The sequence below is a fragment of the Canis lupus genome, chromosome 15 (genome assembly GCF_003254725.2).
Source record: "Canis lupus dingo isolate Sandy chromosome 15, ASM325472v2, whole genome shotgun sequence".
Lineage (NCBI taxonomy): Eukaryota > Metazoa > Chordata > Mammalia > Carnivora > Canidae > Canis > Canis lupus.
Genome location: NC_064257.1, coordinates 62,719,131 through 62,744,576, shown reverse-complemented (window position 1 = coordinate 62,744,576; position 25,446 = coordinate 62,719,131). Strand labels below are relative to the sequence as shown.

The 25,446-nt window shown below is 37.1% G+C and overlaps 1 protein-coding gene across 3 annotated transcripts in view; it reads left to right on the top strand.

Moving 5' to 3' along the window:
* Nucleotides 1–25,446, top strand: part of SPOCK3 (SPARC (osteonectin), cwcv and kazal like domains proteoglycan 3) — a 404,341-nt gene that overhangs the window by 179,922 nt on the left and 198,973 nt on the right. For all 3 annotated transcript variants that reach the window (XM_035699199.1, XM_035699198.2, XM_035699196.2), the window contains one exon: nucleotides 1,101–1,215. In XM_035699199.1, the coding sequence (XP_035555092.1) occupies nucleotides 1,101–1,215 (115 nt within the window). The remainder of the gene's footprint in view (nucleotides 1–1,100; nucleotides 1,216–25,446) is intronic.

Below are 25,446 nucleotides of genomic sequence, written 5' to 3'. Positions count from 1 at the left end.
TTTGGAATAAACAAAAGGCAGAAGCAACCAAAATTCCCCTTAACTAGTAAATGGATAAATAAAATATGTCTTGGAATACAATGGAATGATACTCAGCAATACGAAGGAATGAAGTAGTGATGCATGCCAGGACATGGTTGGACCTTGAAACTGTTGCCCCAAACAAAGGAAGCCAGTCACAGAAGACCACATACTGTATAATTTCATTGACATAAAATGTTTGGAATGGGCAAATCTGTGGAGGCAGAAACTAGATTAGTAGATGCTACTGTTAGAGGTTGTGAGGGAGGTGAGGGAGTCGGGGTCGAAAGATGATAACTAAAGTGCGTCATTTCTTTAGGCAATAAAAATGTTCTAAAATTGTGATAATAGTTTCACAGCTGTGAATATAGTGAAAACCACTGAATTTTAAACATTAAAAGAATGAACTGTACGCAAATTATATCTTAATAAAACTGTTATTTAAAATGTCACCAAGGAGTCGCACAGTCTTTGTGTTGGCATCCACCGAGACCGTCCTTGTCTAGAGAAATGGTGGTTCAAACATCAGGCACAATTTAAAAATGAAAACACAGTGTCTCAGTTATTATCATGATTTACTCAGCCAGTCCCTAGTACAGCTGTAGACATTCCTTGCATATCCAAAGACTCATTAATGCCCACTAACATCTTTTGGGTTTAATTCTTTATCTCTACCCATCTGCATCTATCTAGGGAAAGCATAAGTAGGAATTACAATTCTCCACTGACAGATGTATTACAGTAACACACCCCAACTTTATTTCTGCACCTTGCTGCTTGGAAAACAGTAACAACTAGAGAAAATTTTGCTCTTAAAGTTTGTTTTGACTACACATTTTTTGGTCATAGAGGTGTGTGTATTTCAGCTTCCAAATAGAATAAGTAAGACTAAGCTGCAGCCATCCATTAACTCTGAGTTATGTGAGTAGAAATAGAAGTATTTCTTAAGAGAGGGAGAATGTGAAGAAAATTTAGAGCTAAACTGCTATGTAAATTTCTTGATCAAATTGTTTGATGGGATTAGATGCCTCCATTTTTCAGAAGCATATCTTAATATTTTCCAAACAATTTTTTTTTAGCTTTAGATCCAGCTAAAGATCCATGCCTGAAGATGAAATGTAGTCGCCATAAAGTATGCATTGCTCAAGATTCTCAGACTGCAGTCTGCATTAGTCACCGGAGGCTTACACACAGGTAAACATTATTAAATTAAATTCCAGTGATTGAACAGTACTCCTTACTATGAATAACTACAGAGTGTAAATATTTGGCAACGTCTGCTAAGCTTTTAGCCAGAGTTTTATTAAAACAATTTCGGAAGTTTGGTTACTACAGCTGTGATTCACTTGGGTTAAACATTGTAATCTATCAGAAATACTATGGATTATAGAATTTGTGGATTATAGAATTTAATTTATATTTTATTAAATAAAGAGGATTTTGTGAAGATTGGATTAAGGTGTTACATATGCATAGTTATACTTTTTCCATTTTAAGGAATAAGTACAATTTTGGTGCCTTCTAAATGTTTATGTTTGTGCCTTTCAAACATCATATTTTCTTCAGGGAAGAATTAGAAACAAGGTTAAAGGGGAAAAAATAAGGGACGCTCATAAAAAAAGGAAATGAAAGTCACAAGATAGAAACATGGACTTAGAACCCGTAAGGACGTTGTCCTCTAAGGAAACGCTCATACTGGTGGAGTCCTTGTAGTCTGGAAGCTGATGCAACATTTCAAAAGAAGAAAGGGTTTAATTTAATTTTTTTTGGAATGATATCACTACTTCTGTCAGATAGGCTCTATTTTGAGAAGAATCAGTAACTCAGAAGTAGCTGTGTAGTTTCATGCTGAGTCCTGAGGATTGAAGCATGTCACAACCAAAAGTGAAATCACTGGGTAACTGACTGAAGCAAACAGGTATATTCATTCCCTTTATTACTTTTAGAAGAATTCTTTTTATGCAAGCACTCTTTTTTGTGTGTGATATTGGGGCTGCATTGCTTTTACATCCAATGAGCAAGGGAATTTCACTCTTCAAATATGTTCAGAGATTGATTGCATTTTGACTTCAGTGTACTCATTCTAAAGTCTATTATTCAAACATACCGACAGAGAATAAAAACATTAGAGAATAAGAATGGAAGTAACATTTCTAGAAAATGGCAAAATTTAAGTTCTGTTGACTTTTCTTGTTGATATAAAAACATACATGCCTAAAACCCTTTATTACATGCTGAATGAAGTAGAAGAAGAGTTTATTCATTAATGTCATATCTACAGTAGCAGATTTCAAGTACCAAGGCAAGCTGATGCAGCCAAGATAAAGAGCTTAGGAATGAGTTCACTTGGGACAAAAGAATGATGGCATACCGATAATGTACTGCAGAAGTAAGAGAGAGGAAGAAAAAGGGCAACAGTCTAGGACATAGTGTTGATATAAAATCGATGTACTGTGGGAGGGCACAGAACTGGAAAGCAGAGTTATCAGCAATACATACCCCACTCAATCATGTCCTCTACGCTAATTTTATCAAGGGATACCAAAACTCTGAGCCAAAATTTTATTTTTTCTATTTATTTCCTTAGGATTCCAAAAAGCTTCCTAATTTCTTGGACTCATATTAATTAAACATAAAAAAATTTAAATATGAATGTGCAAATGTATATAGGGCCGAGATGAGGAAGAGTTGCTTTTACTTGAGGAATCAATAGGAGGATGGCATTGAAATGAACTCCTGTATAATCCCTCACCTAAATTGGAGAGATTCAGCTAGTTCATTTCATATAAAAGCAAAAACTGTTTTATCACAAGTTTCAGAGACCCTGGGAAAGACCTTCATCTACCCACATTTAACACCTCATTGCTCATTTCACCCCTGGCCCCCTGAACCAAATCAAAGAGCAAGTAAAGACCTCACAGTCAATCTGATGCCTGGGGCAGAGACTCTTTCCTTTTCACAATGGCTTAACACAAGCTTGGAGAGATAAAGTAACTGATTCAAGATCACAGAGCTGGGAATTTTCAGAGCATTGATTCCAATCTATATTTACTGACACCAAAATCTATGCTTTTTACAACTATGCTGTCTCACTTCTTCTCTAACTTATTAAACAAATATGCAACTACAGACAAAAAGAAACTTCCTTAACATGATAAAGGCTTAGAACCAATAGCTAGGATATTTCTTAATATAAACAGGTGAAGTGTCTTGAATAGAGAATCATTGCCAGTTCTGCCCTTGGTATAGTGGGAGGGGGGGCTGGGGCAGTGGGGGAGATGACTATGTTTTAAGTAAGTGGACTTTGAAGTGTTTTATGTAAGTAGTATTTAGCCCTGCTCTATTTCTGATAGACACTATTATAAAATTTGCACTCAATACACACTATATTCAATAAATAAATAACCAGTTTCCAAAGAATTGATTTTAAGATTAATATTTGATATGCTTTATTTGCCTTGAGGATGTTGGTACATAGTGAAGTGTTTATACAACACTTAGGGAAGGAGAGTCTTGCCAACCAGTTTGATCAATAAAGGTGGCTAATGTAAATAAAGCAGGTCTTAAATCTGGGGATTGTTTGTGTGATATGGGGATGAGGTACAGAAAACAAGGAAAACAGGTTTAATTCACCTAGTTTGGCCACTTACATAGTGTAGATTTGAAAACACTACTGTTTTTATTTAAAGGAACAACTTATTCTTTTCCTTTTTTTTTTTCTTTTCTTGATCTCATAAAAGAGAAAATGGAATTTCCTATTTGCTTAGATAGGGAGAATCATATATTTCAAAGAGTTTCTCCTAATTCCCCCTCCCCTCCCAAAGTAGATGACACATCTGTTTTTCCATTACCTTAGAACCTTGACGTTTTCATTTTAAAATACTCATTGGATTTGTAATACATTATCTAACATTAGTCTCCTTCAACTGACAGGAAGTTTCATGAAGATAGTCTAGTCTTATTTACTACTTTCTACTCAACTTGACATACTGGCTAGTATATATTTTCTTTGAAGAATGAATTAAAGTAGCTTTTATTTTTTAATGCTTAGAGAAGAAAATTGAGTAGTTTGATCAATTGAAATGATCAACCTAGATAATCTAAGTCTGAAGTTTTTTGCATTTGTGCTTTGTGCTTATTGGTCGAAGATATTCTGAGAAGGCAATAGGAGTCAATCAAAAAATATCTTTTTTTTTAATGATTTTATTTATTCATTCATGAGAGACACAAAGAGAGATGCAGAGACATAGGCAGAGGGAGAAGCAGGCTCCCTGCAGGGCCTGTAATGCAGGACTTGATCCCAGGACCCCAGGATCATGACCTGAAGCAAAGGAGACACTCAATCACTGAGCCACCAAGGCACCCCTCAACAAATATCTTTAAATAAATTAATTGAAAAAGAAGCAATGTGGCAGTGTCGGAAAATCCTGGACTTACCTCCTCCTCTCGTGAACACAACAAATTTACAACTACATGTGGATTAATTTCCTCTGAAAAGACCTAAAAACTGAATGAACAGAGCCTCTACAGCAAAGGAGAAAAGGGCACATTGAGGGAAAAAGAAAAAACAACAACAGGAACAGGAACAGCAATCCATAATCAGGATGGATCTCAAAAATACAGAACTTTTCCCTAAGAAGTGAAGAGTCTATGCTCTACATCATGTACTCCAAACCCTAGATCCTTCACAGGACAAATGAGGGTCCAAAATGCCTTACTTTGTAAACCAATGGGAATTACATACAGGAAAGCCATAGAACTGTAGGGAACAGAAAACATGCTCTTAAGGGGCCTGTGCACAGAGTCACTTACCCTGGGACCCAGCACAAAATCAGCTGCTTGAAAAGTATCTAGAACATATCTGAAGGAGATGCAATTACTGATCTTAAAGTATCTTCTGGAAAGACAAGAACTTATTGGGACTCTCTCTCTGGGGACAAAGGTATTGTCAAGTGCCATTTTTGCAAATTCATTGCAGATTCAGTCACTGAGGGTATCATCTTGGAACTCTCCCTCTAGCACGTTAGCACTAGAGGGTGTGCTCTCCTGAGGGCCCCACCAACTCTCATTGCTGCAGCCATACATCACATGTGAGAGCCATGCCCACCCCTGTTCCACACATGCTACAACTGGGCAAGGTGAGATCCCTGTCCACTTCCATCCTACAGCTGCAGCCTCACAATAGCAGGTGGATGCACTCAGCTCACATAGGGGATGAGTCTGGCTGCCAGGGAAGAGAGCACTTCTGAGCCCCGCAGGATATCTCCTACATTAGGCCACTTCTTTAAGATGGGAAGAGGTAGCTGATTTGCCTAATATATAGAAACAAACACAGAGAGTCAGGCAAAAATGAGGAATGACTTTTCCAAACAGACAAAAAAAAAAAAAAAAAAAACAAAACTCAGACAACTCAGATAAAGACTTTAATGAAATAGAGATAAACATTTTACCTGACAAAAAGTTCAAAGTAATGGTCATAAAATGCTCTCTGAACTAAGAAGAAAAATGGATGAACACAGTGAGAACTTCAACAGAGATGGAAAACATCAGGAAGTGCCAAACAAAAAAATTACAAAGCTGAAGAATATGATAACTAAACTAAAAAGTTACCTTAGAGTGGCTCAACAGGAGACTGGATGAAGCAGAAGAATGGATCAGTGAGCTGGAAAACAAATCAACAGAACTCACCCAGATAAAGCAGCAGAAAGAAAAAATAATTTTAAAAAGTAAAGATATTTTAAAAGGCCTTTGAGAAAGAATAAAGCAGAATTACACTTGCATTATAGGGGTGTAAGAAAGAGAAGAGAGAGAAAAGGCGAGAAAACTCATCTGAAAAAACTATTACAGAAAACTTCCCTAATCCAGGAAAGAAAATAGACATACAAGTCCAAGAGGCCCAGAGAGTTCTAAACAAGATGAACATAAAGAGAGCCACACTAAGACACATTATAGTTAAAATTTAAAAATTTTTTAAATATATAGAGAAAAATCTTAAAAGCAAGAGAAAAATAGCTTGTTACATATAAGGGAAACGCATAATGCTATCAGCAAATTTTCAACACAAACTTTGCTTGCTAGAGGGAGTGGCATGATATTTTCAAAGTACTGAAAGAAAAAAAATAAATAAACAACTTTCAACCAAGAATTCTTTACTCTGCAAGGTTATCATTCAGAATTGAAGGGGAAAATAAGAGTTTTCAAGACAAGCAAAAATTGAAGTTCATCATCACTAAACCAGCCTTATAAGAAATGTTAAAGGGACTTCCATGAGCAGAAAAGAAACATCACTAACTAATCACAAGAAAACATATGAAAGTAAAACATCTCACTGGAAAAGGTAAATATATGGTAAAGATAGTGAATCCATCAATTATTAAACAATTAAACAATTAAACAACGACAATTACAGATAAAAGTAGTAAAATTAACTAAAACTAAGTTAATTAAGAGATATATAATATAAAAAGGTCAATTTAAGCAATTGTACACACATGGGATGTCATATGTGAACCTCATAGTAACCACAAGGCAAGAATGTATAGTACAATACAAAAGAAAATGATAAAGGAATCTAAACATAACAGTAAAGAAAATCACCAAACCGCAAAGGAAGAGACAGGAGAAAAAGGAGCAGAGAGGAACTATAAGAAACAGCTAGAAGATCATTAATAAAATGGCAATAAGTGCATACCTATCAATAATTGTTATAGACATAAATGGACTAAACTCTAATCAAACAGAGTAGCCGAATGGATAAAAAACATTATCTAAAAACAAACAAACAAACAAAAAAAAAACAAAAAACAAAAAATAAACATTATCTATATGCCGTCTACAAGAAACTAACTTTATATTTTTGTTTGTTTGTTTGTTTATTCATTTATTTATGTAATCTCTATACCAGTGTGGAGCTCATACTCATGACCCCAAGATCAAGAGTCACATGCTCTTTCAGCTGAACCAGCCACATGCCCAGAAACTCACTTTATTTTTTTATTTTTATTTATTTATTTTTTGAAACTCACTTTAGAAGTAGGGTCACACACAAGTAGGAAAGAGAAGAGAAGATGGAAGGGATGGAAAGAGAAGGGATGGAAAAAGATGTTCCACTTACAAAGAAACAAAAAGAAGGCTTGTGTAGCTGTACCCATATCAGAAAAAAAATAGACTAAAATAAAGACTGTAATAACAGACAAAGAGAGTCATTACATTATGATAAAGAGGACATCCGATAAGAAGATATGACAATTTTAAATATTTATACACTCAATATAGGAACACCTAAATATATAAAACAAATATTAATGTACTTAAAGGGAGAAATGAACAGTCATACAGTAATATTGAGATAGCTGACATGAGAATTACATCATTGCATATATTATTCAGACAAAAATGTCAATAAGGAAACATCAGACCTAAATGATACATTAGACCAGATGGACTTAATATACACAGAACATCCCATCCAAAAGCACCAGAATATATATGATTTTCAAGTTCACATGAAATATTCTCCAGAATAGATCACATATTAGAATGCAAAATAATTCTCAATAAGTTCAAGAAGGTTGAAATGATACCACGGATCTTTTCCAACTACAGTTAGATGAAACTTAAAATCAATCACAAGTTGAGAACTGGGGAAAATACATAAAAATGTAGTGATTATATAATGTACTGCTGAACAACCAATAGGTCATTGAAAAAATTGAAGGAGAAATTAAAAGATACCTAGAGACAAATGAAAACAGAAGTAGGACATAACAAAATCTAAGGGTTACAGCAAATGCAGTTCTAAGAGGGAAGTTCATAGTAATAAAGGCTTACTTAAAAAAATATTCAAGTAAACAAATCTAACTTTACACCGTAAAGGAATTAGAAAAAGAAGAAAAAATGAAGGCCAAAGTTAATAGAAGGAAGTTATTAATAAGGATCAGAATAGAAATACATAAATTAGAGAATAAAAAGACAATTGTAAAGATCAGTGAACTAAGAACTGTTCTCTTTCTTTCTTTTTTCTTCTTCTTTTTTTTTTTTTTTGGAAAGACAAAGTTGACAAAGCATTTGCTAGACTAAGAAATAAAAGAGAGAGGGTCCAAACAAAATCAGAAATAAAAAAGAAGTTACAGTTGATGCCATTGAAATACAAAAGATCATATAAAATACAATTATATACCAACAAATTGGACAACCCAGATGAAATAGATAAATTCCTAGAAACACAGAATCCCGGGATCGCTGGGTGGCTCAGCAGTTTAGTGCCTGCCTTAGGTCCTGGGATCGAGTTCTGCGTCGGGATTCCCGCATGGAACCAACTTCTCCCTCTGCCTGTGTCTCTGCCTCTCTCTCTCTCTCTCTCTCTCTCTCTCTGTGTCTCTCATGAATAAATAAAATGTAAAAAAAAAAAAGAACATGAAACAGAGAAAGGAGAATGTGTTTGATAAATGGTGCTGAGAAAACTGGAGAGCTCATGCAAAAGAATGAAACTAGAGATGACTATCATACACCATATACAAAAATTAACTCAAAATAGATTAATGACTTGAATGTAAGAATTGAAATCATAAAATTCCCAGAAGAAAACATGGTGGAAAGTTCCTTGACATTGATCTTAGCAGTTTGTGGTTCTGACTCCAAAGGCAGGAGAAACAAAAACGAAAATAAAGAAATGAGACTCCATCAAATTGAAAAGCTTCTGCACAGCAAAGGAAATCACCATCAAAATGAAAAGGCAACCTACTACACGGAAGAAGGCTCTTGGAAGAAATTTATCCTAAAGGGATTGATGTCCAAAATGCACAAAAAAACTCACATAACTAAAAACAAAACAAAACAAAAAACTTAAAAATGGGCAGAGGACCTGAACAGACACTTTTTTTTCAAAGAAGACATTCAGTTGGCCAACAGACACATGACAAAATTTCCATCGTCACTAATTATTAGGGAAATGCAAATCAAAATCACAATGAGGTAACACCCCACCCTATTATCAAAAACACAAGAAATAACAGGTGTTAGAGAAAAGGGAGCCATTAAACACAGTGAGTGGGAATATAAATTGTTGCAGCCTCCGTGGGAAACAGTATGGAAATTCTGCAAATAGTTAAGAACATACGGAAATTGTTCAAATAATTAAGATCGACCCACCATATGATCCGTCTCTCCCACTTCTGGGTGTTTATCCGAGGAGCATGAAGACGTCTGTGTTCACTGCAGCGTTTACAACAGCCAAGGTACGGACACAGCCTAAGTGTGCACCCACGGGTGGGCGGATAAGAACAGGTGGAGCGGGATCCCTGGGTGGCGCAGCGGTTTGGCGCCTGCCTTTGGCCCAGGGCGCGATCCTGGAGACCCGGGATCGAATCCCACGTCGGGCTCCCGGTGCATGGAGCCTGCTTCTCCCTCTGTCTGTGTCTCTGCCTCTCTCTCTTTCTCTGTGTGTGTGTGACTATCATGAAAAAAAAAAAAAAAAAAAAAAAAAGAACAGGTGGAGCACACGCGCACACACGCGCACACTCGCGCACAGAGGAGTGTTGCTCGTCCATAGAGATGAATGGGGCCTTGCTGTTGCGACAGGACGAGTGAAATGAGGGGACGATGCTACACTTGATCTTAGCCAAAAGGCCGAGAGGCGATGGGTATGACGCTAAGTGAAAGAAGCCAGATGGCGAAAGACAGATAATGTAGGATCCACTCATATGTGGAATCTAAAAAAAAAAAAAAAGGAACCAATGAATAAACAAAACAGCACAGAACCAGACGCGTGGATAGGAGAGCAGACTGCTGGTGACCTAGAGGGTGAGCGGGGTCTGCGGGGTCACGGGGGCCACCTCGACTTCGGCGTGTTGGCTCTGTGGTGTGTACAGGTACCAAGGCAGGACTTCATGAACCTGAGAGTTGCGTGGCGTATTGCCCATTTTACCTCCATAAAAATGAATGTATCGATTGTGTGAATAAGCAAATAATTGCCAACAACAACAGCAACAACAGCAAAAAGTGAGAAGGGATATAAGACTCTGAAGGAGAGGAGTGTGCCTGCCGGTTGGTTTTAGGAAACTGGTAGATCCAGGCCTTGGACTCGTAGGTCCCTGAAACAGTTGCTCGTGCCCTAAATAACCCGGCGTGGCTTTCAAAGCCGAGAAGCACCTGGTCCCTGGTCACTGGTCCCTGGTCCGGAGGCCCGGGCCGCGTCCTACACCAGCCTGAGTACCCCTGCCCGAGCCGAGGGCTGCGGAGCCTCCAGGAAGGCCGGGGGCACCGCCCTGCGCTTGGCTGTGTGGCTCCCAACGCCTTGTCCCGGGAGGAACTGGCCTCACAGGAGCGGGACAGCCACGGGCTTGCGCTGGCTTTCTTTCTTTTTCTTTTCTTTCTTTCTTTCTTTCTTTTTTTTTTTTGTTTTTTTTTTTTGTTTTCGGTGGAGACTTTCCTTTCTTTAGGTGAAACAATATAGAAATACAGAACAACAGTTTCTTTGAGAGCTGAAAGCATGGTGTTGATGCCTTGCCAAGAGTTACCATATGACGGGGAAGGGGTCCAGGACAGGTCCCACGTGGAACCTGACTCCCCGAGACCTTCCACGGGTCCCGGAAATCATGCTCTGCACCCTTGAACTAAGGGCTGCCTCAGTTTCTCTCTCAAATCCTCCTGCTCTTTGTTCCCTGTGCAAGACATTTCATAACCTGGAGGACTGCCTGAGCCAAGAGTAAAGTTCACATCCTAACTCAGTCATCCGCCTCCTGGTTTCTCGTTTCTTTTCCTTCTTTTCTTTTCTTTTCTTTTCTTTTCTTTTCTTTTCTTTTCTTTTCTTTTCTTTTCTTTTCTTCTTTTCTTTTGTTTTCTTTTCTTTTCTTTCTTTCTTTTCTTTTTTCTTTTCTTTTCTTCTTTTTTCTTTTCTTTCTTCTTTCTTTCTTCTCTTTTCTTTTTCTTTTCTTTTCTTTCTTTTCTTTCTTTTTTCTTTTCTTTTCTTTCTTTTCTCTTTTCTTTCTTTTCTTTTTTCTTTCTTTCTTCTTTTCTTTTCTTTCTTTTCTTTCTTTCTTTTCTTTTTTCTTTTCTTTCTTTTCTTTTCTTTCTTTCTTTTCTTTCTTTCTCTTCTTTTTTCTTTTTTTCTTTTCTTCTCTTTTTCTTTTTTCTTTTCTTTCTTTTCTTACTTTTCTTTTCTTTTTCTTCTTTTTTCTTTTCTTTTCTTTTTTAATAAATTTATTTTTATTGGTGCTCCATTTGCCAACATATAGCATAACACCCAATGCTCATCCCCAAAGTGGCCCCCTCAGTGCCCGTCACCCAGTCACCCCCACTCCCCCACCCCCCTCCCCTTCCACTACCCTTAGTTCATTTCCCAGAGTTAGGAGTCTCTCATGGTCTGTCTCCCTCTCTGATATTTCCCACTCATTTTCTCTCCTTTCCCCTTTATTCCCTTTCACTATTTTTTATATTCCCCAAATGGTTCCTCAAAGAGTTAAAAATAGAGCTGTCCTACGACCCAGCAATTGCACTGCTGGGGATTTACCCCAAAGACACAGATGCAGGGAAACGCCGGGACACCTGCACCCCAGTGTTCACAGCAGCAATGTCCACAATAGCCAACCTGTGGAAGGAGCCTCAGGGTCCATGGACAGATGATGGACAGAGAAGCTGTGGTCTGTGTCTACAGTGGGATGTTCCTCAGCCATTAGAAACGACAAATACCCACCATTTGCTTCGACGTGGATGGACCTGGAGGGGATGATGCTGAGTGAAGTAAGTCAATCGGAGAAGGACAAACACTATATGGTTGCGCTGGTTTTCTGTCCCCGTCCTCGTGACCTGGCTGAAACAACAGAGTTTTGGGGATAGTTCAGAAACAAACTGCATCATGTTTTCTAAAATTTAGATGTTTAATATGAAATATAAGTTGGGTTCGCCTAGGCTTTGAATATGACCCACTTTATATTGTTTTGTTGCAGCAGAGCCCTGGGGGGACTCGCAGCTGAGGGGTTGTTTCATTGTTGTTGTACATTGCGAGCAAGAAGCCTAGTGTTTTACGGCCCCTTCGCAGCCTGTGCAGCTGCAGATGATTAACACTATTTCTAGATCCGTGTCTCAGGCACCAATCAATAGATGCTGCTGATATTAAAAAAAACGAATAAATAAATAAAAGTTGTGGCATAGCACAACCGACTAAGGTTGAAGAAGTTATTGTAGGACAAAACTAGCTCTGTTGGTTTCTGCTTCATTTACACCAAAGGTTGAAAAAGAATCGATAAGGAAATGTTTTGGGCTTTGTAGGAAGGCATTGTATAAAAGAATGATGAGACTAATTTAAAATGCTATTTATTAAACATAGATAGTAAAAGAATGTGAGTCCTAAAATCCCTCTATTTAAACTGTGCACTTTTAGAATTAATAATTCTTTTTAAAGATTTTGTTTATTTATTTATGAGAGACCCAGAGAGAGAGGCAGAGACACAGGCAGAGGGAGAAGCAGGGTCCATGCCGGGAGCCCGATGCGGAACTCGATCTCGGGACCCTGGGGCGACACCCTGGGCCGAAGGCAGGCGCTCAACCACTGAGCCACCCAGGTGCCCAGAATTAATGATTTTTAATGGCCATTTTTGAAGGAAGACCTGAATTTCCTTATATGATTATTAAATGTATGATTGTGGTATTTATATTTCCAGTGCTGTAGTGATGGAAATATTCAATTACAGGGTGTAATTTATAGTAGAGTCTCAAAAATGTTTGTTGAATGAAATTGAACTCATAGCTATTTAAAAAAATACTCTTTGTCGTTGTGTAAGATTTAGCCTGTATGCCGTGTGAGTGCACTGACAACTGCCCTCAGGGAGAATGACATCAGCATTTATCGCACACTTAATACGTGCAAAGTTTTTTTACTAAGACCTTACATTTTTATATATTTTACAACATCCCAAAGCTTTTATACTAAAAACTATCATGCCCATTTTATAGAAGCAAAAACTGAAGCCCAAAGATTCTGGGCACTGAGCTTGAGATTAGTTTTACAGAAAGATGGTAGCTAGCTGGCTAGATTAAAGGGGCAGATTAGGATTTGGGATCAAATTATATTTTTATGCATGCATTCTTTTTTATTATTATAAGTTAGTTATGTGTTTATGAACATATAATCGTATACTTATGAACAGATGTTTATATGACTTTTAAAGTACTTAACTATCCATAGATCTTTTAGTTTATATATATATATATTTATTAGTTTATTAGATATTTCAGCTTACATATATATATTTATATATTTATTAATACGTATATTTTGCAACACTTTTTAAAAATACTTTATTTATTAGAGCAGTTTTGGGTTTGTAGCAAAATTGAGCAAAAGTGACAGAAAATTCCCATACACCCTCTGTCCCCACATATGCATAATCTCATAATCAGTCATAATCTCTCATAATCAATTACCAACCACTCCCACCAGGATGGTGCATCTGTTGTATTTGATAAGCCTGCACTGTCAAATCAAAAGTCCACGGTTTATTATCCAAAGTCCATGATTTACATTATTTTTTTTTAAATATCAATTGCATTTAAATACAGGTCACAGTATTTTGGATGGCAAATTAGTGTAACCCTTTTTAAAACACAGATAACACCTGAAGTTAATCATATTTCATTCATTTCTTGGACCTTCCTAATGTCACATGTATATGCAGACATATGTGTACATGCATATGCATAGACACAGATATATCGATACGGACGTGCCTGCGTATATAGGCCTAACCAACCTCCCAACAATGTGAGGTGCAACGGGCCACAGTTATTACCCCCATTTCCCCAATGATGAAAGCTGAGGCCTAGATTTTAATCTGCTCAAGTGGAAGACTTGGACGTGTTTACCCTGGCTATCGAGGTTCCAGAACGTGTTCTTTTAATTATTATATTCTAATATCTTTTGATACCTAATATTTAATCATTATAAACCATGTTATATAAGTGAGGCACTCGTCTATAGATTTTATTGATGTTAAATCATCTTATCTTATAACAACTCTCTATGCCTTTTAAAAATCGCCGAGTAACTCTTGCGTGGTGTGAAATTTCCCAGCATATTTTAATCCACATTCTTTTTTTTTACGGAAAGTACAACTGTTAGATTCTCTATCCTGCATCACCTTCAGGAGGGCATAATCCCTAGATACTTGAGAACTGCTTGTAAAGAAGAAACTTTAAATTCATTAGACTGAACATTTCGATGAGTCATGATGTGTTCAAAATTTTATTTCGGGTGCTCTGCGTTGCAAAAACAAAAGAGCATGTTTCTCAAATATTAGGATACGACAACCCTGATAGCAGTTTTAGGTACACAGCATGTCTTATCATTGCTATCACTATCCCCACTCTTGTTTATTAAAGTGCCAGATCCTGGGCCTCGTTCCTTAAAGCCGGAGCCAGGTGGCTTTGCAGCATCCTCCGTGGCTTTCTTGGTGGCACATGGCAGCACATGGCAGCTTTATCACAGTAGGAGATGCGGCGGTGGAGGCACGTAGCAGAGCACAGAGGCCGGAGCTGGCCCGCCTGGCCTCACAGTCCGGCCCCACTACGCTGGCTCTGTGAGCTTGAGCAGCTTAGTTAAATTATCTGTGCTTCCCTTGTCTACAAAGTAGTGACAAAAATGGTACTTTCTAATGATGCCGATTTATTGGTTACGGAGTTCATACACAAGAGCAATTGTAACACTACCTGACCCATAGCCGGCACTGCGTGGGGCTACTTACTGCTATTTTTCTCTGTATCTTTTATGTATTTTATAATCACAGATTTCTGTTATGTCTGAGATTTTTTTTCCCCCCTAGGGAAATGCTTTGTCCAATTATTCCCTTGTTCTGGCAAATACTCCATTTCCAGAGGCTTTTAGCATGATGGCTTCTGGTATGTCATTTGGAGTGACTGGCTGCCTTTGAAGTTTGTCTCCATCTCTTGGTAGCAGGATGATTTTGAGCATATTAAACTCTCCAAGACTCGGTTTTCTTGTTTATAAAATAGAGATGGTAATTGTACTATCTCCCTTTGTGAAGATTAAAGACATAATTTGTGTAAAGCTCTTTGCACAACGTAAGCACTCAATAAACATTAATTATTGAGAAATCTCTATCCAGCCTTCCCCGACACATCTCCTAGCCCAAGGTAGAATTAAATTCTCCTTTATCGTTGTGCCCCTAGCACAAGAAAAACAAGTATTATCTACTTGTATTGTAATAATTCGCTTATATACTTAATAGCTTCAAGTTGAGCTGTAGCTCACAGTACTTTTTTTTTTTTAAGGTTACATCTGACATGATTATAGGAGATGAAATTTCAAGTTACTTTGTTTTTGAAGTGAAAGGAGTTACATGGTTTTGCTAGCTGAGAATGGAAAGGATGGAAAAAAACGCGTCATATTTATTTTGGGGGAAAATGTAAGGGAGGGACAGCTACTTCAGGGAAATAATAAGGATGCAAACATATTTTTGCTCTCCTGGAGGTTATTAAGGTGCTATATTTTGAACAAATTTACTTCCTTTAACGGTTTCCTAGTTTATACAATTTACCACTGCCTGTATTTTATGCCTAGAAATAGGGGCTTCAGAACAAATCGCCCAAAATGTATGAGAAGTATTCACATGTACCAAACGCCTCCTCTAATACTGTGATTTATAATGGGCTCTAGATAAGTCCTTGCCTGACTTTTCAGAAAGCTCTGAATCCCCTCGTTGGCCCAGAGGGAGCTAACTAGCTTAGCTTAACTCCGCCTTCTACTTAGCTTAACTCCACCTTGTGTCTGGAGGAAGGAAATGCCCAGTTGGGATGGAGATTTTTTTCTAGCTCTTCTTCCCATACAGACTTTGAAGTTTGCAAAGAAGATCTTAATTAATGTACTTCTGGGTATAGTTCTAAGTCTCCTGATACCTAGATTTCATCTGTGAGAACAGTGTTTGAATTATGCTGGTTAATAGAGAAGGGCAATGTGAGCCCCCAGCCACAAGGAGCCCACAGGACGATGACACAGGAAATAAAGCCCATTTGATTGCATACCTGGAACAACGATCGTAAGGCATTCAGCCACACGTAAGCCGTTTTCTCCGCCGTCCTATTCTTGCTTTATGAATGTCTGTTATGCGGGAAAGACGGTGAGAATTAGAAAATAAATACAATAAAAGGGGGATTCAAATATTGCTTAATGAAGCACAGTTTCAAAAGAAACAAGAAGACAGTGACCTTGGAAGAAAGGACAAATTGGATAATGTATGAAGAAGGTAACTTTTTAAAATTTAAATTCAATTAACATATAGTCTGTTATTAGTTTCAAAGGTATAATTTAGTGATTCACCAATCTTATATAACACCCAGTGCTCATTCCATTAAATGGCCTCCTTAAGGCCTGTCACCCAGTTAGTTACCCACCACCCCCCTTCCCTTCAGCAGATCCCAGTGTTTTTCTTAGAGTTAAGAGTTTCTTTCTTTTTTTTTTTCTCCCCGAGTTAAGAGTTTCTTATGGTTTGTCTCCCTCTCTGATTTGGTTTGGTTTTATTTTTCCTTCCCTCCCCTCTTGATCATCTGTTTTGTTTTTTAAATTAAGAAATTAGCTTTTTTTTTTTAAGATTTTATTTATTTACTCCTGAGAGACACAGAGAGAGAGGCAGAGACACAGGCAGAGGGAGAAGCAGGTTCCACGCAGGGAGCCCGACACAGGACTTGATCCCGTGACTCCAGGATCAGGCCTTGGGCCGAAGGCAGGTGCTAAACCGCTGAGCCACCTGGGCTGCCCAAGAAGTTAGCTTTTAAAGAGGTATTTTAGATGGGACTTAATGTCTCCTACATCAACATCTTTAAATGCTGAAGTCTAAAATACTCTGGTTCAAAGTCCAATTACATTACTTAAATTTCTGATTTATAGAAAGAGAGATAATTACATGGGTTAAATAGATGCTTTTTATGGTAAAAGAATATCCCATGCTTTTGTCTCTAAGGAAGTTAAAACTAATTGCCTATTAAGAGAAAGGATCATTCTTGCTTTTCTAAATATAAATCTGTTCTATATTGTTATAATTTACTATTTCAAAGGAACTGAGGAGAAAAAACATTTTTATAACTAAATGTGAGAAGGTAGGAAAACATAGAAAGATGCTATAAATCAGATCAATTTTTAATATTTTCTTTATTTTAAAAATTTAAGATCTTATGAAAATAACATGTGGGTAAGAGAACAACTTCATATTATAGAAAAGGGAGCATATATTGTGTTCCTCCCTTCACTGGAGACTCAGTTTCTACTTTTGCAGAAATTTGTTCCATGCACACATTCATACAAACAGAATTATCTCCTACTGGGAGTAATTTATTCATGTTTTTGTGCTTTGTTTAATTACCCTTATTTTTCTTTATATTTTTGATTCAGCACATAAATTTATCATACCTCTTTAAATGGCCATAAAAATACCCGTAACATATATGTACCATAATTTATAACCATGTCTCATTAACAAGCGTTAAGGTTATTTCTAGTTTTTCATCTTATACTGTTACTACACCACTCTTGAGCATACATCTTTGCATATGTTTATGTGTATATTTTTACCATAAATTCCTAGCAGTTGAGTTCCTAAACAGAATGGAAATATGTATTTAAATGTTGATAGATACTGTCAAATACCTCTAAGTAGAGTGTACCAATTTCTCTACAAGCCGTGTATCTTGATGCCTGTATGATCACACCTTTGCCAATAAGAAATACTGTTTAGATATCAGTAGCTTTGAATTATCAATATTACATCTTGTTCTTGATTTAAAATTAGTATATAAAATTACATGAACATATCAATAAATGCAAAAAAAAAAAGCATTTGGCAAAATCCAACACCCATTCATGATTCAAAAAAAAAAAAAAAAAAACTCAGTAAATTGGCAATGGGAGGAACTTCCTCTACTTGATAAACGAGATCTACAAAAAACCTGCAGCTGATATCATGCTTATTGGTGAGAAACTCAAAGCTTGTCCAGTAAAGATCTGGTACGAGGCAAGGATACCCCCTCTTAACAGTCTTTTTCAACATCATATTTGTAAGTTCTGGCTAATGCAAAAAACAAGAAAAGGAAATAAAAATACACAGATTTAAGGAAAAAGAAAACTGTCTCTGTGTGGTAGTGACATGACCATCTATGAAGAAAATCTGAAAGAATGGACAAACCAACTCCCAGAACTAATAGGCAATTACAGCAAGATTGCAAGGCAAAAAGGTAACGTGCAAAGATTAATTTAATACCCAAATACCAGTGATGAACACATGGAATTTGAAATTCAAAATACAGTATCTTTTTTACAATATTAATTCTTCCAGTTCTTGGATAGGAAAATTTGATATTGCTAATATGACTGTACAACCCAAAGCCATCTAGAAATTCAGTGTAATCCCTAACAAAATTCCAATGTCATCTTTTACAGAAATAGAAAGAAAATCCTACAATTTGTATGGAGCCACAAAAGGCTCCAATGAGCTAAAGCAATCCTGAGAAAGAACAAAGCCAGAGTCATCACACTTCTTTATTGTGAAATCTACTATAGCTCTGTAAAAAGTAAGCATCATGATACTGACATACAAGGAAACACATAAACCGATAGAACAGAATAGAAAACCCTGCATATATGGTCAACTAATACTTGACAGGGGAGCCAAGAATATGCAGTGGAGGAAGGATAGTCTCTTCAACAAATGGTGCTGGGAAAACTGGATAATCATATGCAGAAAAATGAAATTGGACCACTGTCTTACACCACTCATGAAAAATAAACTCAAAATAGAATAAAGACATAAATATAAGATCTGATACTATAAAGTTCTGGAAGAAAACTTAAGGAAGAAGTTCCTTGACACTGACCTTGGCAATGATTTTTTGGATAGGACACGAAAAGCGCAAAAACAAAAGCAGAAATCAGTAGGTGGGACTACATCAAACTAAAAATTCTCTGTGTAGCGGATGAAACAACGAACAAAGTGAAAAGGCAACCTTAGAAATGGGGAAAAACATTTGCAAACCATATATCAGTAAGTGGTTAGTATCCAAATATAAAAGGAACTCAGACAACTCAATAACAGCAATAACAAAAATCTGATTTTAAAATGATCAGAAGAACTGAATAGACATTTTCCTTCTTCAAAGAAGACATCCACATGGCCAACATGTACAGAAGACAATGCTCGACATTGCTTAAAATCATCCGGGGAGTTCAGATTAAAACCTCAATGAGGTATTGCCTCACACCTGTTAGAATGGCTGTCATCAAGGAGAGATAGCAGGTGTAGGTGAAGGTATGAAGAAAAAGGGACGCTCATGCACTGTTGATGGGAATGCTGCTGGGAAGCTGCAGTTACTGTGTAGAACAGTAAGAAGGTTCCTCGAAAAATCAAAAACAGACCTAGCATAGGATGCAGCAGTCAGATCTTTGGGTATACATCTAAAGGAACTGTAAACAAGGTACTGTAAAGATATCTCCACTCCCGTGTTTAGTGCAGCATTATTGACAATAATCAAAATGTGGAAATAACCTAAGTATCTATCAACAGATAAATGGTAAAGAGGGTGTAATGTGTATGTGTTTATACAGGCACACACGCACACAATGGAATATTTTTCAGCCATGATAGAGCAGGAAATCCTGCCATTCCTGACAACCCGGATGGACCTCGAAGACATCATGCTTACTGAGATAAAGCAGGCAGTGGAAAACAAATATTCTACGGCATCACTTCTATGTAGAATCTAAAACGGCCACACTTGGAGAAACAGGAGAACAGTGGTTGCCAGGAGCTGGGGGTTAGGGAACTGGGCAGATGTTGTTAAAGGGCATAAACTTGTAACTAGAAAATAAACACATTTTGAAGAGTTAATGTACAGCAACGCGATTACGATCAACAATACTGTAGTACATCACAGTTGCTAAGAAACTAGATCTTAAATGTTCTTACCACACACACAAAAAAAAGGATAATAATTAGCGACATGAGACAGGTGTTAATTAAATCTAAGTTTACAGTCATATCCCCAAAAGTCACTTGGTAGACACCAACAAACTAAAGTTGGCATGAAAAAGCAAAAGACACAATTTCGAAGAAGAGCAAAGTTGGGAAACTGATGCTACCTGACATCAAGATTTAGAATAAAGCTACGGTAGTCAAGATAGCATGGTATTGGCAAAAGAATACACACATAGATAAGTGAAATTCAAAAGATTGCCCAGAAAGACCCAGATAAATGTAGTCAAGCAAAGGCAATGGAGCAAAGGTAATCTTTTCAACTGCTGGTGCTGGAATAACTGGACATCTACATGCAAAAAAAAAAAAAAAAAAAAAAAAGAAAAGAAAAAAGAAAAGAAAAGAAAAGAAAGAAAAGAAAAATCTAAACACAGATCTTGCATCTGTCACAATAATTAACTCAAAACAATTCCAGACCTAAATGTAAAACACAAAACTATAAAATTCCTAGAAGACGACATAAGAAAAAAACCTAGATGACCTTGGGCATTGCTGAATTTTTATATATGACTATGAAACAAAAAGCACCATCCAGGAAATACATAATTAATAAGCTAAACTTTAAATTTAAAAACTTCTGCTCTGTGAAAAACAATAGGAAGAGAAATAGAAGACAAACCACAGAGCAGGAGAAAATATTTGCAAAAGACACATCTGATAAAGGGACGTTACCCAAAATATACAAAGAATTCTTAAAACTAAATAATAGCAAATCAAACAACACAATATTTTAAAATGTAGCAGAGACTGTACCAATAACGTTTTTGGAGCTGCAAATCATCTCTATTCAGACAATCGGGTAGTTTTATTACAAGATAAGGAGGTTTAATTAAGGAGTCCTCACACTGGGAAAGATGTGCTAGATATTTAAACTGTAATAGAATGTGCCTGATTTACTTATTTTTACTATTATTCAGACCTATTATTTTTAAAGCAGTTGATGTTTGATGGACAGCTGCTGTAATGAACCTAATTATTGTTTAACGTGTTTTGTTTTTGGTAATATTATCAAATTCTTTTTTCCTGCTCTAAATACTTCCTTCTCTAGGTAATCAATTTTATTTCCTAGCAGTTTAGAAAATGTAATATTACTATCCTTAAACTGATTTCTAATGATTAATTCTGCTATGCATTCATTTAACTTTAATCATGACATTTAAAATATTAAACCCAAAGTTTCTGTTACCAAGTTTTTATTAAAGAATCCAACATTCTGGATACATTATGGCTGAACCTCCTGCTAGCAAAATGTTGGCAGAGAGACAATAGTATTTCTGGGTAATGGATATTAAAGGCCAGAGCATATAAATTTTTAAAGTTAGTCAAAAGCCTTTTTTTCATACAGCTGACTAATGTAGATAAATAATTAGGGGATTTAGAGTCATGTGCTGCTATGTTTCAGTGACTCATTTGCCTTTCTTTTTTCTAGATTCCTGCTTTATTTTATTTAGTTATTTTAAATTTTTTTAAAAATATTTTTTTAATGTTGGGCTTCTCTAGTGTCAAAATATGGTACTCAGTACTTCCTATCTATTCTCTATTCACATTGTGATTGTGAATATGGAACTTATATTCATCGATACCCACCTATTGGCAAAGCCAGCGTGCCTTACAGGACCATGTTCCTCTTCTACATGGTGGACTCATTGCTGGGAGGCATTTTGGCATCCCCGTCCATCAGGGGTGTTGGTCTGTAACTCTCCTTTATGGTGGGATCTTTGGTTTGGGGATCAAGGTCCCTGCTGGCCTCATAGAACAAGTTTGGAAGTGTTCCTTCCATTTCTACCTTTTGAAACAGCTTCAAGAGAATAGGTATTATTTCTTCTTTAAATGTTTGGTAGAGTTCCCATGGGAAGCCATCTGGCCCTGGACTCTTGTTCCTTGGGAGGCTTATTCTTTTTTTCTTTTAAATATCTATTTATTCATGAGAGACACAGAGAGAGGCAGAGACACAGGCAGAGGGAGAAGCAGGCTCCATGCAGGGAACCGAATGGTGGTACTTGATCCCCAGACCCGGGATCACCCCCTGGGCCGAAAGCAGACATTCAACTGCTGAACCACCCAGGTGTCCCTCTTGGGAGGTTTTTGATGGCTGCTTTGATTTCCTTGCTGGTTATTGCTCTGTTCCGGTTTTCTATAATGTCCTGTCTTAGTTTGGGTAGTTTATAAGTTTCCATGCAAATGGCCCTCAAAAGAAAGCTGGGATATCAATCCTCATATCAGATAAATTACATTTTAAACCAAAGACTCTATTTAAGAGATGAAGAGGGACACTATATCTTACTTACCGGGTCTGTCCGACAAGCAGACCTAACAATTATAAATATTTAAGCTCCTAATTTGAGAGCAGCCAATTATATCAACCAATTAATAACCAAAGTAAAGAGACACACAGTAATGCATTAATAGTAGGAGACTTCAGCACCCCACTCGCAGCAATGGGCAGGTCCTCCAAGCAGAAGATCAACAAAGAAACAAGGGCTTTGAATGACACATTGGACCCGGTGTATATCACAGTATCTACAGAACTTTGCATCCGAACGCAACTGAATACACATTCTTCTCAAGTGCACATGGAACTTTCTCCAGAACAGACCACATACTGGGCCACAACTCAGGTCTCAATTGATACCAAAAGATTGGGATCGTCCCCTGCATATTTTCAGACCACAATGCTTTGAGACTTGAACTCAATCACAAGAGGAAATTTAGAAGGAATTCAAATACTTGGAGGTTAAAGAGATTCCTGCTGAAAGATGAATGGGTCAGCCAGGAAATTAAAGAAGAATTAAAGAGATTCATGTACACTAAGGAAAATGAAAATACAACCGTTCAAAACCTTTGGGATAAGGCAAAGGCGGTCCTAAGAGGGAAATACCTTTCAATACAGGCCCTCTCCAAAAATTAGAAAAATCTCAAATACACAAGCTAACGTTACACATAAAGAAGCTGGAGAAAGAAGAGCAAATAAAGCCTAAAACAGGCAGGAGAAGAAAAATAATAAAGATTAGAGCAGAACTCAATGAATAGAAACAAGAAGAACAGTAGAACAGATCAATGAAAATAGGCACTGGTTCTTTGAAAGAATTAATAGGATAGATAAGCCCCTAGCCAGACTTATTAGAAAGAACAAAGAAGAGACCCAAGTTAATAAAATCATAAGTGAAAGATGAGAGATCATGACCAACACCAAGGAAATAACAATTTTAAAAACATATTAGAAACAACCATATGCCAGCAAATTAGGCAATCTGGAAGAAATGGATGCATTCCTGGTTTTTGCCTCTTTTGTATTCAAATAGTATATAAATTGTATTAATTTGAGCCTGCAATCCCAGTTGTTGGTTCAAAACTTAATTATTTGAAGTGGTTATATTTGAATGACAAATATAAATGACCAACACCTTTAGTAGGCACTGAGTGTTAGCAGTCACTTTCCTAGATCCCTTTCTTGTTTTAGCCTTGAGATCCCTGATACCTATGTAAGGTGTGTAGCTAGAATGACGTGGTTTTGCATATAAAGCTCTTTAGAGATGGTTTAATTCCAATCTGCATCCTAAGTATAAGGCAATGATTGTTATGATTAAGAAAATTATGATAATGATGAAAATGAGGTTGAAAGTCACACACAAAGCAAACCCAATGACTAAATATTTATTGCTAACAGATTACTAGGAAATTTGTAGACATTTCACAGGTTACTTCTAATTTGTTAGTTACTACCTTTATCTTCGTTTTATAGATTAAGGTGTTAAAACTCAGATTGATTATAGGAATCGCAAAAAGCCACTGACGTACTAAGTGACAGAGTAAAGAATTGAATTCAGGCCTGTTGGACGTCCAAGCCTCCATTATTTGCTGTCTTATTGTTGCTTATTTTTTTTTAAGATTGATTGATTGATTTATGAGAGAGAGAGAGAGAGAGAGAGAGAGGCAGAGGGAGGAGCAGGCTCCGTGCAGGGAGCCCGACGCGGGACTCGATCCTGGGACTCCAGGATGGCACCCCGGGCCTAAGGCAGGCGCTAAACCTCTGAGGCACCCAGGGATCCCCATACTTGCTGCTTGTTAACTGACTTGCCCAGACTCACACAGCTCTCTATTCATTAATATATTTAAAGCAAAAATCTGGGCCTTCTATCTACAGATATTATTATTGAGACTTGTGTGGTTGTAAGAAGTGATGTCACTGTAGATGGTGTCCACCCCAGTTAGACCATGTGCACCTTCTGGTGTTCATTCAGTGTGTCCTGAGTCAGATTTCATCTCTACTCCTGTAAACCACTGTTATAAAAGTGTCTATCTTTCTAAGCTTCATATTTTACTATTTGTTTTTATGTTCTCATTGGGTGAGCTCATTGTCTGGCTCACAAAGATAATAACAGCCATAAGATTGTGTCCCCAGGGGCGCATCCTCTGACATTCAGTTTACTAACTTATAGACTTATTAGCTTGATAATAGTTGTGAAACACACTAGGAACCGTGTTATTATTATTGCTTTTATTTATTATTATTATTATTATTATTATTGGCAACTTTCATCAGTCTTTCCTGTACAACTCTAATCCCTCTATTTGTATTCTAGACCTTGGATCTAGTTTATTTCCTGTCTCTTTAATCCTTGTTCTAGTAATTATCCTTCCATATAATGTCTTTAATATTTCTAAATCTAACTTAGGTATTTGATCATATAAACAGATTCAAGTTTCTATTATCTAAGAAACAAAAGCATGAAAAAACTCCATATCCTTCCTGTTTACGTGCAGTCCCCCTGCTAATTCATACTGTGCAATTTTATTATCTTTGCAGGCAAATCTCTTAAAAGCATTTTATTTTTATTTCACTGTCTCTTGTTTCCTTATCTACTGTACATGATCATAAAAACTCCTGTAGGTCATGTAATTTTTCTATAGAGACTTTATCGCACTTCCAATTATTTCACTTACTGAACTTATGATTCTTACGCAGCTAAAGCAATGAAAGTATTTTTCGTAAAGCGTTGGTAATTCCTACGTTGCTGAATTCATTGTGTTCTTATCTTATTGGAGCTTCCCGCTCTGCCCGCAGTCATCATCCCTTCATCATTGGACACACCTACGGAGCACATATCAGGAGCCAATCGTTTGCATAGGTGCTTGGATTATAGTGTTCTAAGGACCGAGAAAACCCCTAGTTTCACCACTTCCACATTTTGGAGTGAAAGAAAGAAAATAAAGACATAAAACTACACCCAATGTCCCCTAAGATAGCGATAAATGAGAAAGTGAGACTAGAGCTGACAAGGGAGAGACGCAGGGTGGTGGAAGGAAGTCTTCTCAGAACAGACCATGGAAAACCCACCCGAGGAAAGTGCATCCAGGAGCTCTAGGGATAGAGGCCGGTGGTGTGGGGAGGAGA